Source organism: Spodoptera frugiperda, chromosome 28, assembly GCF_023101765.2.
Source record: "Spodoptera frugiperda isolate SF20-4 chromosome 28, AGI-APGP_CSIRO_Sfru_2.0, whole genome shotgun sequence".
NCBI lineage: Eukaryota > Metazoa > Arthropoda > Insecta > Lepidoptera > Noctuidae > Spodoptera > Spodoptera frugiperda.
The window spans coordinates 8,669,908-8,686,053 of record NC_064239.1 but is presented as its reverse complement, the minus strand read 5'-3'; the positions used below and the strand labels follow the sequence as shown (position 1 = coordinate 8,686,053).

The following is a 16,146-nucleotide window of genomic DNA, read 5'->3' as shown; positions in this document are numbered from 1 at the left end:
AGTAATAATGAACTCTGGTTCGATTTCCGTAAATGGGCACATAATTGACCAGGCATTTTTTCGATTTTTCGAAAATTTCTCAGTAATTTTAGCAGTGTGGAATTGTGCCCAGAATATGGCAATAGGCTCTCCCCTTATGACATGGGACTTATAACACAGTAATTTTTTTTTCAATGATAAAATTTCTCACTATGCAGAATCGTTGACGAATGTACTTCTAACAGACTCGCTGCTAATTACATGGGACTTATAACACAAATGGTAAAAAGTGGGTGTACATTGGGCAGTGGCATTACGGAAAAAAATATCTTAATCAATGGCGTTCGAATGATTAAAAGCGCAAAGTTGCTTACTAAGAAGTAATTGCTTACTTTCTTGAATTAAATAAAGGTTTACTATTTTTTTCGATGAACCAAATTTTCATTTAAGTAGAATCGACTCGCCGCTTATATTAAATGGGTCTTGTGACACAACTGACAAAGAATTAACTGTATGAGGTACATTTAGTATAAGTATATTCAGCTCTGCATTCCCCTGACTATGTATACTGTATACTATATGTAGTGTATATGTATATTACAATGTAGAATGTCACCAACACACGGCGCTGCAGCTACACACAATATATTAAAATTGCAATGACGTGCCCTATAATAACACTACTAAATAACAACTCTGCAAAACGTATGTGTATTATACAAGAGAAGTAAATAAAACTTCTTTATATTATCTGTAACATTATAGATAATTTCTTGAAGGGTAGGTAGATGTAAAGGTGCAATTTAATGTCTACGGCTATTTATTGCTGAATATGTCTGTGCTATATTTTTATATGAAGCTTAGGAGTAACATTCTAGGTTACGTCATTTGACGATTGCATGCATCCTGCACAACAAAACAATATAATGCTTGACATGGCAAGTGACAAATGCTTGCATCTTACTTAGAAACAGTGAAAACTGTCAACTATGTAGATAAACCTATCTAACATTAGTTCAAACATGAAAACCCAGATCTCATGTAAGGCACATCACTATTATTGTTATTTCAGTATCAGTTCCATTCTGGCAGCTTTATTAAATGTACCTACATAGAATTCTATGTATTAGTAGGAAAATTATTAAAAGAACTCATCTAAGATGTCTTTGTTCTATCTATCTAACCACGGCTTTGACACGTACAAAAATACCAAAGTAAATTAGGACGAAGGAATTCTAAAATAAAACAAACTTTGATTAAAGTCAATGTACTCGTATACTCTCTCATTTACATAAAGTTTTGGTTTACTTATATTTAAATAAATACCTATTTACGTGCATTCATTAATTCATATGCTCCAACAAATTATTATAATGGTACCTATGTATATAACGACTATTGTTAGCTACACCACTGGGTATTGCCGTATTGCTTTATTTTATTTTAAACTTATTTTTGAACAATATTAGATATGTCTATTCTACTGATCATACAATGATTAATTCACTTTAGGATTCAATTTTGTTCCTAAATTATTAATTATAAACGATAGGGATGATGACGAAATATGAAAATTAAAAATATATTTAGTCCGTTAGTTAGGTACCTAATGCAAAATTATTAGACACATATTTTTTATTTTGCCATATAAAATAACAATATTTAAAACGAATCAAAGTTTAGGAGTAGGAACAAATACGTAATTTTTACCTATAAAACGTATCTAGAAGTGACGTCATGTAATATTATAAATCAATATATCTTCAAAAGTATTTGTTTCCGTAAGAAAAATAAGAAATACGTGTCTAATGTTTTAAAATAATCTACAAGACGGATATCAAAATGGAAATTAGTTGTCTACCCTATTGATTTGTTTCACCAGCTACTTAAGACATTCTCGTAGGTACTTATCTCAGTTCTACATAATATATTATGTACATCTATTTCCCTTAAAATTATACATAGTACTAATATATTCTTTACCTAATTAACACTTTATTCCTAAAAACTATTTTGTTATAATTTATTAAACCACTTTCTTCAAGTTCCCTTGGCCCCATACCATATCCACTATTAACCATTGGCTTGTATAGTAAAAGAAGTTTTCTAGGAAAACGTATATGACTAGTATGGGAAACTTGATTCCTGTGAATAGCTTCAGACCTGGGTATATGTATTCGCCTCTCATCACGCTTTGTACGCACCTGAAAGAAATGAGAAGAATATAATATTATTATACGGAATTTCCTTGAGAGGATAAAAATAGGTTTCTTTAAACATACTCGTACACTTAATTTAAACCTGCCTTATATTAAGAGGCGGATGTAAGATGAATCAAGATTTAACTTTTGCTATTTTTGGTATTTGCACTGAACGCCTAAAAGGGCATAGGTGTTCTTTATTTTAAGATCTCATCTGTTTTTATATTTGCTATTTAGTTATTTGTTTTCATGGATACCTTCAATTTATAGTATGTACCTTGTTGGTAAAGCAGTTCAAGTATGTAATAGTGTCGCCTCTACCATAATATTACACTTTTTACTCCTCATAGAAGTTTCACTAATTATGTTATGAGGTCCATGTAATAGGGATGATCCTTTTTTTATATTAAATGGGCCTATTGCCGTACAGGCCGCAATTTAATAGTCATTACACAATTAGTATATAATTTAATAGTTACTCACACAACAGTATAAGCGATGAGGAAACATGATAGTACTCCGATATTCAGCACATTACTCTTGGGCCGCTCTCGCTTCACCAGCACGAGGTCTGCGAGCACCACAATAAGGGATACTGTGTGCATGCAGTGCTGTGACCAGAAGGGTACCACTTTGTGAATGCTCGGCGGTGCTATCAGCTCTCGATGAGTATTCCATACTCGCCAGAACAGTATGTCGCCAAACTGAAAATAGAGGAATGTTTTTGTTAGTAGAAACAGTTGATGAGTTTATTAAAAATTGGTTCTGATACCTAGCGGTATACCTAGCAATGTTATCATATATGTATATATAGAGTGGGGACTCTACGTGCCCATCCAGCGACCTCAGGGAAGACGGTCGCACAGTGGTCACGTGCTGCCGTGCAACTTGCACAGCAAGGCTCATGGGAAACCCACGTCTCCCTAGGGATGTGCCGTAACAGGTGTTGCACCTTGGGGCTCCGGAGCAGGTCTATTAAGAGGACCCGGTGCCCCTTACAGGTGTTGAGGGTGGCCACCGGGGTGGTTTTAGTGAGATAAAAATCCCACACTCCCTAGTCTTTTATCCCCAAAAAACTAGGTGCCTTTTAAAGGTTTCCCCAATTACCAAAAAAAAAGGTATACCTAGTAATATTTCCAATATCATTGCAACTACATATATTACACATTAAAGGACAGCAATATTATAATATTTATTTTTAATTTTATTAGGTAGTTATTTTGCGAATCGTATAATTCTCAAAACTTCATTATGTTCTCATTAAATATGTCATAAGCTAAATTAAATACATTACGAGCAAAAGTGTGATACTAAAATACAAGGAAAATATTTTTTTTCCTTATTACGAAACCACTTAAAAATACAAGGTTAGGCAAGTAAGTATGAAGTTGAAATAACGACTTCATTAAAGTTTCGCCTTAAAATGGACATGACTGTCATTTCATAGTAAGCTCTTACATATTTTTAAGGAATATTTTGGCAGTTGTGTATGTGAAGTTTACAACTTAGTCAGTTTTCACATATGTACTCGTACCTACTTAAGGGTTAAACGTTTGTTAAGTATTCTATAAATAATCACAAAAATGTTAAGTTGCAGGTTATATATGTAAGTATATCGATTAATATATCGATAAATCGATAAATATTTTTTTGTAAGGTGTTGATTATTTTTCATAGTATCTTTTGGGTTTGATTTTAGATATGTTAGAATTAGTATCTAATAAAGATTTGTGTAATTCTGTTTTAAAACTATTAGGATACACGAAGTTTAAGAAAACCCAAAACAAAAGTTAAAAAAGATTCGATGGGTATGGAACATTTACTTTCTGTCAATTTTAGCCTTTCGTCTGCCGGTACATAAGGTACAATAGAAAACTCATTGTGTCTCGCGTGGATCTGCGTTTCGGTATATCACGGGTTAAACTAATTGGCAACAAAAGGTCAATAGATTGTAAGAACACGTTTTCGGTATCTATTGCAATGGATAATGGTATCAAAATCCCGTAACAGACTTGAAACACAAAGCACCCGAGCTTGAAGGTTTCAGATTGGCTCAATACGGTATTTGTGCCCACTTGAATACGTACACTCGCACACAATCGTTGTTAAATTTTAGATGTGAAAATAAAGATAGCTCGTATACCGAACATATTATTTTAAAAGTCGGTTCATTAACGGAACATTCGATTTCTGCGTGATCATTATCGCAAGTCATGTAACACCAGAACTTAGACAAATGTTTAGAAGAGAGGGTAGATCATCGAATTACTTCTCCCGCGTTGGGTGAGGCGAGAGGGAGTGTCAGACTCATACTGACTAAAACCATCCCGTTCCTGCTCCTGCCTTAAACCGAAGCTCCGGTAACCTGTTACGTTGTCTGCAGCTCCTGATGCTAAGTTGGTGCCTACGATTCCTTTCATTTCTTTTCTTTCGTATATTACAATCAATTTAAGATTTTTGAGTATATAGAAAAAATATATACCTATATATATTAATAAATTAACCCCAGTAAGTAGTACATCTTAATCAATTGTCGCATTTACGATCAAGTAAAGTAATTTCAGTTTAAAATCAGATAATAACATATGATTTAATTTTTACTTCATTCGGAATCTTCACAGTTAATTGCGTATTTGTGGGTCACTTCCAAACAAGCCAACCAAGGGTACGACATTGTGCAGTAATTGCAATCTGATGACATCTCTCAAAATCTTCCACGGTTTTTGACAGCTGTGAGGTCGAATTATAAAGCAGATAAGTTTTTTTTTCATTTTATTTACTTTTAATATTGGGCCAGTTAATTTGATGTAGAAATTATTATAATTACATTTATTCGATGTTAAATAAAAAAAGATTTCTTGAAAAGATGTTCGTTATAAATATTTTACCGGTTAGAGGAAGGAAGTTATAAATTAATCGAAGTAATTATATAACTTATTTTTAACAAAGGTTACCTTCCTGGAAGTGTATTTATTGGAAGTATATTTGCCTAAAGTCTGACTACAGTGAGATTATAATCATTCTATTATTAGGTATTACTTGATAATTTCATGCGTAGGTAGTAACAATAAAATATTATAAATATAAAAATGGATATCTATAAAATGTAAATTTAAAACATTTGAGAGCATCTCACGGTTTCTCTTTCGGCAAGAATAGACCGGTTCGACCGAAAACCAACGTGAAACAACGCTTGCGTTGTGTTTAGTCGTGTGAGTGAGGTTTCCGGAGGCTCAATTACCCGTCTTCATAATCTCCCCAATGCCCGAATTCCCAACAATCCTCAAATTCTTAACCCCCAAAAATCCGGCAACGGCAACGCACTTGTAACGCCTCTGGTGTTTAAGGTGTCCATGTGTGGCGGCAATTGCTTACCATCAGGCGATCCATTTGCTTGTTTACCGATTATTATAGGAAAAATTCAAAACAAAGAGAAACAACCCGCTGTTTCGGATATTTTAGACAAACTTTAACTATGCATACTAGCTTTAGAATTCAACGAAATGGAATACAGATAAAACATTTCGCAAAAATCGAACAAACAAAAAATTCCATGTAAAATGTATTTTAACCAGGCTTTTACTTTTTGTTAAAAGTCAATTTTAACAAATCACTTTTGTACTTCACATTACTAAAACCGGTCATCTATTAAGTAAACATGTTTACAGGACCGCTTAGTGGCAATTTGTATGTTGAAACTTACTGCAGTGGTCGGCAGTAGGATGCTTGTGAAGCACAGGCATCTAACTTGATTGAGAAGTTTCACGTGATTGCGTCCATGCTCTCCTCTTAGTTCCCTCCAATCACAGTAGAAACATATTGGGAAGTACACCAATGTGAACAGCTGAAACAAATTTATATAATTGTTATTAAATCCTAGATCTTAGGCTTCAGTCGCACTGCGAACCGCAGCGGTTATTAACCGCGTAATATTTAATTGCATTGAAATATGGATGTGGGTCAAAACAGCAAGCGCGGAGGATTTGGTTTCTAATTTCACAAAATTACGTGGTTGACAACAGCCGCGGCTCTGTCCTAGAACGATTAGGTTAGGTTAGGTCTTATATGAAGTTTATATGGTTTTTGAGAGGTGGTATAAAAATAAGTATTTTTTATAACAATTTTTTTTTTAAATTAGTTTATAATAATAATTATATTCTAGTCCTATTAATATTACTTCTTATTTATCACACCTCTGCCTCACAAAAACCGACGTGGAACAACGATTGCGTTATGTGAGTGAGTTTACCCCAACAACCCTTAAGTTTCTAACCCCCAATGGCTGGAAAATGTGTTTCGGGTGTCCATGGGCGGCGGTGATTGCTTACCATCAGGTGACCCGTCAGTTCGTTTACCGGCTTATACCATAAAAACCTTTGCTTAGAACTTAAAGAATAACACAAGTAAATTTTTAATACTTGAAATTGATTTCTTACAAGATAAACATTACATATTTATTGTTTGTTTCGTTCGAAGTTTAGCGTACGTGTGTCTTGTTCAGAAATTCTTCGAGAATGTTCGTCGGGAGAAATATTAGAGATGGGGGAAGCAATATTTTTTGTTGATACGTACGCATGTCACGTAAACAATACCGGACGGGTTTTAATGGGATTTTAATCTGCAGAATCCTGAAGAATAGTGATTGGTTTGATACTGTTTTTGTGGTGATTTTATTGATAAAGTCAGGTTCGGGGTAATTGAATGCATTGCGTACATACTCTAGTAATGTGTTGTTAATTTTTAAATTTGGTTATGAAAAAAAAAATGTTTGGATTTTTTAAGTACTATAATAACTTTATTAAAAATTAAAACAGTGTATATGTTATGTACGGTATGTATTATGTAGAAAGAAAGTTGAATTTTCGAAATTATTAATTGACAATGAAAATATTATTTTTTTGTGTATTATATCTAGAGCTTTTGCCCGCGACTTCGTTCGCGTGGAATAGTGACTTCCGGCAAATTTTTGGTTTTAACCACATAGTTCCCGATCTCGCGGGATCTCTTCAAAAATGAGATGTGGAAGATATTCCAGGGAACTCTTCAAAAATCAACATAATGAGCTCTGCGTTTGAATTTAATAGATGTATACTCACTTAGGGCATTGAAAAAATAGTTTAAATACGGACTTAAACTAACTTAAAACTAAAGAAAGCTACGAATTACGAATTTATAACAATTAAAAAAGAAACTATATTACAACCTATCCTCTATGCTATAATCCAAGCTTAAACTAAATAATTTAAAAGAAACGACTTAAATCTAATCTAATTAATTTATAAATTAGACTTACAATTTTATTAAAAAAACTAACTACAGTAACTACTAATAATCGATATCAAACTAAACCTACGTTAAATAGTTTAACCAAAAAACCAGGAAAACCCAACAAATAAACTTATTAATTGACAAATACAACGAAACCAATTTAGAATATACGAAACAGCAGGACCACTACAGACAAATAATCATACGACTGATAATACACTTTTTCTACGATAGTACCGAAGCGCTCGGCCGATACCCAACCAAATGAATGTAACGAAACCATAGCGCGATCTATTTCGATCCCAACGCCATCTATCGAGGATAAAGACAACTTGCATTATTTATTTATACTCCGTTCGGGCATTTTCTTTGTACTAAAAGTTTAATTATATTGATATTATTTTTTTCATACCTTTTTACTATTTATTTACTTTTTTTTGATGAATTAAAACAATAACATGAACCGAAGTCGTGTAACGATCGACATAGAATTATTTATAAATAATTTATTTCTTATTTTTATTTTTTGATTTTTGAAATAAAAATATATCTATGTCCTTTCTAAGGTTCTAAACTATATCTGTACCAAATTTCAACCAAATCCGTCAAATAGTTGCGGAGATTAATGGTATAAGCATAGAATGTTCGACGTGATTCTTTAATTTGACATAACTTTTTTATTTATGAACCGATTGACATGAAACAAACACTAAATGTAAATTTAAGCATCCCACAATATATTCGTGAAAACCGCATCCAACTCGGATCAGCCGTTTCTGAGATTAGCGCGCACAGACGAACAGACAAACAGACAAACAGACAAACAGACAAACAGACAAACAGACAAACAGACAAACAGACAAACAGACAAAAAAAAAGTTAATTACATTTTTGGGTTCGACATCGACATAACAATAACCCCTGCTATTTTTTTTATTTTTATTTTCAATGTACAGACAGCACTTTTCTACGATTTTATTATATGTATAGATGACAGTAGGTAAAACGAGACTTTAAAGATCATAAACGTCAGCATCAGCATATCAATTTGCAAAAATATAATAACACTATCATTGTCACACTTAAGTGCAAATATCGTTGTTAAAGTGTAAATAATTACAACAAAAACATCTGGTAGAAAACCAAAATTGATATTTACTTTGCCAAAAACAGTGTTGTTAAATGATTTCCTGAGAAAAAAAAAACAAATAATCGCAGCAGTAATCGTTTATCATCAAGTAAGACGTCTGCTCTTTTGCTTCATCTTATATACTTACTATCATACATATAAAGCTGAAAAAATTGTTTGTTTGTGTAAACGTGCCAATCTCCGGAATTACTAGTCCGAAATTTAATTATTTTGTTAATAGGTATTTTCAATCTACAGAATTTACTCTTCTACAGTTTTATTACATGTAAAGATTTACACTTTTCTAAAACTATAATAACTAATTGTGATACAAATAATAATATTAGCAGTTTTGTTGGTTCATAAGCACCTTGGTGGTAGACTTAGCTTAAACAAACTATCGCCTAAAGGTCAGCGGTTACGTACACAGGGACGGACTCTAAAGTGTACTTAGACAACTTTAGTATTGACTCCTAGCTTGGTTAAGAGATAATTTAAGTCAACATCTTGTGTTTCAATAGCTGGTAATTCGACTGATCGACTTGTTCACTAAATCTAGATTTGAATTGTTTGAAATTTCTTGGTTTTATAGAGACTAGAATCTCTATACATCTCTACCAATGAATTTCAGATCTACCAATTGGGAGCAACTTGCATATGTTACCATAAAAAGTTTAGGGGCCTTTCCACTATAGATGTGCTTTGGTACGTTGCTAGATGCGTTTGGCTTAAAATCATATTCATTGGTACACATAGCTTAACACTGGTGGAAATGAACTCAGCTAAGCTATGATTTTATACAGAAAGATACGTATTATGAATGGCTTATCTGTTATTGATACATGGCATACTTGAATTGCGCATCTTCCTCACACAGCTACATAGCTTAATATCAGTGGGAACGGCCACATAGATGCATGCATAGATATTAAATTTTTGTAGCACAGCTACATAGCACATCTCTGGTAGAAAAAGCACTAAGACTTGATACACGTACAAAATCTGTCTACTACTATTATTGTTACATTTCCTTTGTTGGGAGCTCCATAACAACAGCGGAGGGAAACTTCCCAACGGTCACTTATCATCTTGTTAATTCTACAAAGGAAAGAAGCCATTTTGTCCTGCAACTTATTAAATTAAGCCTTGTTCCCTGACATCATTTGCTGTTGCCGACGTCGAAGGCTTAAATCTCTAAAAACTTGGACAGAAGGAGAGTGGGGACTTTCGTTACAGGGGCAGACAGTGGCACTATAATCGCTTTTGTTCTTCAAACTTTGTTGCACAAGTTTATTTTATAGTTTAAATAATTATGGTAAGAATAGTGTTGCTTCTGTTTTGCTACATATATAGTAAGTTCAATAAAAGAAGTGAGTTCTATTATTAGTATTTATACACTGACTGCCGCTCAGAGACATTTAATGTTTACTTAAACTATTCCTTAGTAACGATTTTGTATCGAAAACTATCGCTAAGTACTTGGTTAAGTAACCATTAAATGACTCTGAGTATGGCGGTGAATATGTGACACTCCTATGCACAAAAATATAGATGTTACATCCTGGGCCTAAGCACATGCAGTTTAAACGTGCGCTCCGAAAATACAAGGACCCTTTTGGTTGCTAAATTAAATAATTTATTTCCAAAACTTATTTCAGTATAAACAGTAAATGCAATTTAAGTTGTAAATACGTATCTATGATAATAATTCAAATTATAACCATTAGTAAAGTTGTGGCACCACACGATATTTGTTTTACTTACTTTTTGTCAATTTACGACTTTTGTTAACTACGTGCTTAATGTGTATCTAAAATTATGTTTGCTACTGGTTCATTTTAGACAGTATTCTTTAATTTTTACTGTATATTTAAGAATAAAATATTGCACTAAAAATGTTGATACATTATTTTTCAACCATGGCGTCATTTTACCCATCTATCCCCTTTATTATATTCATTGACCATCTTCCCATATGCTGTTCCTTTGCACCATAAACTGTGTCTTATTAATAAATTATTTTCAGTACTATGCCAAAAGCGGTGAAATAAAAACATATTTTATATCTTATATCTTCGTGAAAATAATATTTTATGAATGGCCATGGTCCACCGGGATTGTGGTCAGTTATCTCTCACAATAAATTGGGATTGGTAAGTATAACTTTTATGTTGCAATATGAATCTGATTCGTGTTTTTACGGAGGTTTTGGGAAAAGAGTCGTTTGTATTATCAGCACAGATTGGACAAATTTATTCAGTGTATTCTACCAGGGCACCATATTTCAGAACATATGTTTGTATTTACACTCCGTTATAATTATATGTATGTGCCAATAGTAAAATTTAGCTATCTTTAAATGTGACAAATGCATAGAATATTTGATATACATGAAATATGAAATAAAATTCGGAGACCTTTGTTTTCATCCAAAGACTTCTCCCGCCTTGGGCGACACGGGAGGGTGTGTTAGACTCTTACTGTCTAAAAATCAACCCGTTCCTACCCCTTTTCGGGTCGAAACCCTGGTAACCTACTAGGCAGTCCGCTTTTCCAGGTATGTAATGCTCTGGATTTTTCTATTCTGGGAAATACTAATTATAATAAAATTATGTAATGCAGAGAAGGTATTTTTTTTTCTTTTTTGCAGGATAAATGAAATCAAGGGTATGTTTTTAATCAATTTTAATAAGAGATTTAAATTCTCACAGCTGATGCTGATTGAAATGATTCGGTTTCTCGAAATTATCGTCTTTCTATTTCCCGTCAAACGGTTTCAGGGTCAGCACAACATGCCTTCGATTCATCTCTATCAATCATTTCAGTACGAACGGAACCCTTTTCAATCCATATCTTATTACACACAATCTATCCCTCGAGAAAAAATAAAAATCATCTCATTCGGATTGATATTTATAACGCCATATCTTGCCTTGTTTTGGTTAAAGGGATTATATTGAGTTATTGATATTTATTTACCTATCCATTATTCACTTTTATTTATGTATAACTTTTAGGTCTATACAATTTTGGGTCAATGATCAGATATTATGACAGCTAAAATTTAAAAATGAAACAACACAACAGCTAAATGAAGGTCAAGTTCAAGACATACATTTCATACATCTTTTCATGATAGTAAAGTAGTAATCGTCACGCCTTTAATACCCAAAGGGATCGGCAGAGGTGAACATTATTGCACGTAATGACACTGAACAATGTACATTCACTTTTCACAATGTATGCCGAAGTCCCATGTTCTGTTCATATCATACATCTGATATACACGTAAATTTGGACATTAGTACACATTCGTCAACAATAGATGCCACTAATAACTCACATTTGCTTGTTAATCGTTTCATTGTAGGTATTAATGAAAGCCTATTGTCAATACGTAGAAAAAAAATTAGCAATGGGCTGCTTAAATCGAATCTAAAATTATCACACTCAATAATCACTTCAACTCGATCAATAAACACAGCACTCATGTAGTATATTGTTTGCAAAATAACTCGAAATCCTGTTGCTTGAATACACCGGATTGGTCTATCAAACAGATTGAGATTGGAACAGATAATAAAGACACAATACCAATAATGGCGCGGTGACCCGTGCAAAGAGGTCTGTTGACTTAAAAATCATGCGTTATTTATAACTGTCGTTTAAGTCTCTCTTTTATGGTATGTACTGTATATGGTTGACAGTATTATGTTTGGTTGTAATTAATATTAATTTATGCATCGTAATTGTTAAGTATTGTTATGTTTTGTGATTATTTACTGTGTTTCTAAACGTGTGATTGGGAATTGTTAATGTTTTCTTTTATTTGTTTTGTGTGATCCACTAATTGTTGTTTCGGATCTGGGTGTCATGTGTATGTGAACTTGTATATTTGTAAACGCACCATGACATAGGAAAAAATCCTAGTGCGAGGCGATTTTTTTTTTAATTGATTGGTTGATTTTTTTGCTGAATATTATTTTATGTGATTTTATAATTTTATTTGAATGGCACAAGTCCTTAATTGGTTAATTTAATTTACAATCATTAATAAGATTTCTGTTATTATTTAGTATTACAAAATACAACTTACATTAAACCACGCAGTGATCAATTTAAACCTGATCTTTTGGTACATTTGTATATCCGGATCATCGTGTGCAGCAAAATCGATGGTAAGCAATAATCCTGCCACTGCCACTAAATGCACATAAGATAACGCATAGAACCACAATCTCACACGCAACAAGGTTTTACTCTCTTTCATAAACCCGGTACTAAGAATGGCTGAATCTAAATTCAACATTGTAATAAAAAAAAAACAAATTCTAAATTCGAAAAAAAAAGATGGCCGCTGTATACTCGGCGGCCTGCGCGCACGTATTCGGACTTAAGACGATATCAATGTACTGCAGTACTTGTATTTTAAGTCAAGTTTAATGGATGAGTCGTAGATCCAACGCTACTATATATAAGGAACGTACATACGTCAATGGATGTAAACGATTGTTATTATAGTTCGTTATATATTTATATAGAATTGTAATCATTTAAAAGACAATTTGCAATATTACAAGCGTTTTTCTTGTTATGTACAAAATATAAATAATATTGTTCCTAGTCTACGGCATTAGCTTGCGTGTTAAAGAAAATCTAGCTTTAAACTAACTTTAATCCATGGTCGTATTTCTAAAATATATATATTTTTTTAGTTAAGACAAAGTTCTGTATTGCACTTTGTCTTTCAGTGACTATCAAAATATTTCTTGATTCGGTTTGTGAAACCAATAACCATCAATTTATCTATTGGCATAAACGTTTACATTTAATTTATTTTAGTAAGTGGCAGTCAGTTGCCCAGTCACCGTACCAATCGTTTAGAATACATAATGTTAGGATCCTAGCCTGTAATATACTTAAACATATATTCATTATTTTATATTTCAACGCCACTGCACTAACGGCCAAAATAATGAGGTACAGCTTAATAGAACCAATGTCAAAAAACGATCTCAATTCAAATTTTGATTATGTTCGATTATTACATCTGTATTCCGTAAGTATAAAAATTAATAATACATAATACAACGTAATTTGGAACTATGTTCTAGAAGTTGTTTTTTTAAATATACACATAACTAATATACCTACTTACTGCTTTTTTGTATAAAATATTCGTGAATATAATTGCCTCTTAAGTCGAGTGGTAGTATACACGACAGTCAAGTGCGAGGTCTCGGCTTTGAACTGTTGGTTGCTCAAAGCATAATGATTATTCAATGAATATTTTTTGTTTGTTTTTATAATGTTTCGGTAATAAGACTATTTACATACCTATCAAAAGTGGACGTTACATAATGGTTACATAACATATCTAAATGTACTACCTACTACTTATGTAGCACTTTTTATTTTCTTAGTTATCAATTTAAAGAAGTACAATAGTGGTCACATACGACTGACCACCACTAATTTAATGTTTGCTTGCACCTGATGAAATTCGTTTTCTAGCCCAATCCCACGACCTTGAACTGACGAATGAAGTGACATATTGGTTGCCGGCGCCAGCGCAGGTAGCCAACAATATCAAACACACCACTGACTAAGGGATTACTCGTATTGCGTCACTAAGTTGCGACCTTATTGCTTTTCTATTATTGGATGAGACATTTATGGTATACGACGTAATGTTTTTGCTGGGTTCAAGCAATAAAATTTTAAAATGATCAGGCAGATCTGTCCTCCACTGTACCTATAGATAGATACATAAATATTTGGTAATTTTATAATAAATGTAACATCTAAAATCAAGTCTTTCATTCATTCATTCATTCAGCATTAATAGAATCTAAAGTTTTATAATAATATATTTATTTTATATTTTTACCCGACTACAGTGAAGAAAAAAAGAGGGTTACGATTTTGACCTGTATCTACGTGTGTATTTATAGTTATAATTAGCAATATTATTTGTAATTTATTTAATAACGATAATTACATAGTTGATCTAAGATATAATAATACATTTGTTAGGATAACATTATCGTGAATATAATTACAGATAATAACAGGCAATTAATTAGCCTTCATTGTTCCTGTACTAGATCTAGCCTAGTCTATTAAATGGGGTACTAAGTTAATAATTATACCACACTAGCGTTTAGCGCAACTTTCCTTGAATAAGTAAGACAATATGGTAGATGACAAATTTTTATTTTACCGTCCGTTTGACCGTCTTGATTATTTTAAATAATTAGACATGTATTTTTTACATTCTAAGGGAAACAAATACGCTCGCAGTTATATTAATTTAAAATATCACTTCTAGTGCTGAAGCTATTGCTATAAACTGGATACAATTCTAGTCTCCGTGCTACTACTGAGAAATTTTCGAAAAACCGAAAAAAGCCCAGTAATACTTTACCCGAACCGGGAATTGAACCCGAGACCCCTGGCTCAGTAGTCGCACTTGCAACCACTAGAGTAATGAGGCAAGTATATTATAACATGTAAGCAAAATTTGAAGAGTATTGGTTAAGTAAATAAAGGTTAAAGAGGTGATAAATAAAATTACTGCAATTTAGTATTAGATATTGAATGGATATCATTCAGATAGAGAGACGATTTGAATGAATGATGTAGGTTTCATTTTATCAACCACATAACACATGTTAGTATTCAAAGCCTTCAAAATACTCAATAGCATTAATCACATAAAAAACTAGTACATAATTAAAAAAATAAACATTAAAAGTCAATATTTATAAACCTTATTACCAGAGCTATAAAGTCTGTTGTCGTTAAGTTGACAACAAGATACAATAAATTTGGGTACTCAATGAGTTTGGGTATGTATCGTACGAGCGTAGTGTCGTCCACAGTGGTATTTCTCTGTTCTGAGGTGTCGTCCATTGATCGAGTTAAAGTTAAATAATGTCAAGGTACTCTCGTATTCTCGACATTCGGAAGACAGGTGAAATATTCCATCGCAGTACGATAGCTAGGTTTGAGTCAGCGGTTCTCGAAATGACTGTGACCTTAAATCGTTGTATATGTATAGTGCTTTTGTAAAACAATTATAAACTTTTAAAGATAAAATATGAGAACTGTTTTTTTATTTTCGATAAAAGTTTTCGAGTTCACTATAACGTGATTGTCGATTGTGAAGGCACTAGTACTGCCTATTCGTTAGAAGTGTGCACTATACATGTTTTTGTTTGTTCTATACAAACCCCGTTGCCCCACTCTAGCATTTTCTCCTGTGTCGTAGGTGCGTTTACAAACAAACATACAAGTTCGAAACAAAAATTTGTGGATCACACAAAGAGTTGTTCCGTGCGGGAATCGACCCTGATACACGTTGCGCGGCGGTCGGTTGCCCAGCTACCGCATCAACCGTGCAGTCAAACATAAGTGCATTCTCTTTCAAACGTAAAATAAACCTATTTGTTTTAGGACAGATATTTAGTATGATTCATTACTAAACGTCGGTCACGTTCCAATTTTAAAAATAGATCAAATAAGTATCTTCTTACCAGAGGTGGTCTTTTAAATTATTTTTTAAGA

The 16,146-nt window shown here is 32.9% G+C and overlaps 1 protein-coding gene across 1 annotated transcript; it reads right to left on the bottom strand.

Moving 5' to 3' along the window:
* Positions 1 to 1,235: 1,235 nt before the first annotated feature.
* On the bottom strand, positions 1,236 to 13,043 carry LOC118265311 (androgen-dependent TFPI-regulating protein-like). Its single transcript, XM_035578121.2, has 4 exons — positions 12,674 to 13,043; positions 5,884 to 6,024; positions 2,664 to 2,884; positions 1,236 to 2,183 (listed from the first exon to the last, which is right to left on the bottom strand). Exons 1-4 carry the CDS (start codon positions 12,884 to 12,886, stop codon positions 2,006 to 2,008), a joined length of 753 nt encoding a protein of 250 aa, XP_035434014.2. The 5' UTR covers positions 12,887 to 13,043; the 3' UTR covers positions 1,236 to 2,005.
* Positions 13,044 to 16,146: the final 3,103 nt, after the last annotated feature.

Bases quoted from the DNA above. Each gene is read 5' to 3' on its own strand.
- LOC118265311 (XM_035578121.2), bottom strand. From the start codon at position 12,886: ATGTTGAATTTAGATTCAGCCATTCTTAGTACCGGGTTTATGAAAGAG. The intron at 6,025-12,673 runs GTAAGTTGTATT...AATTTGTTTCAG, and splicing joins TGATCACTGCGTGGTTTAAT to CTGTTCACATTGGTGTACTT. The intron at 2,885-5,883 runs GTAAGTTTCAAC...CTCTATTTTCAG, and splicing joins TCCTACTGCCGACCACTGCA to TTTGGCGACATACTGTTCTG.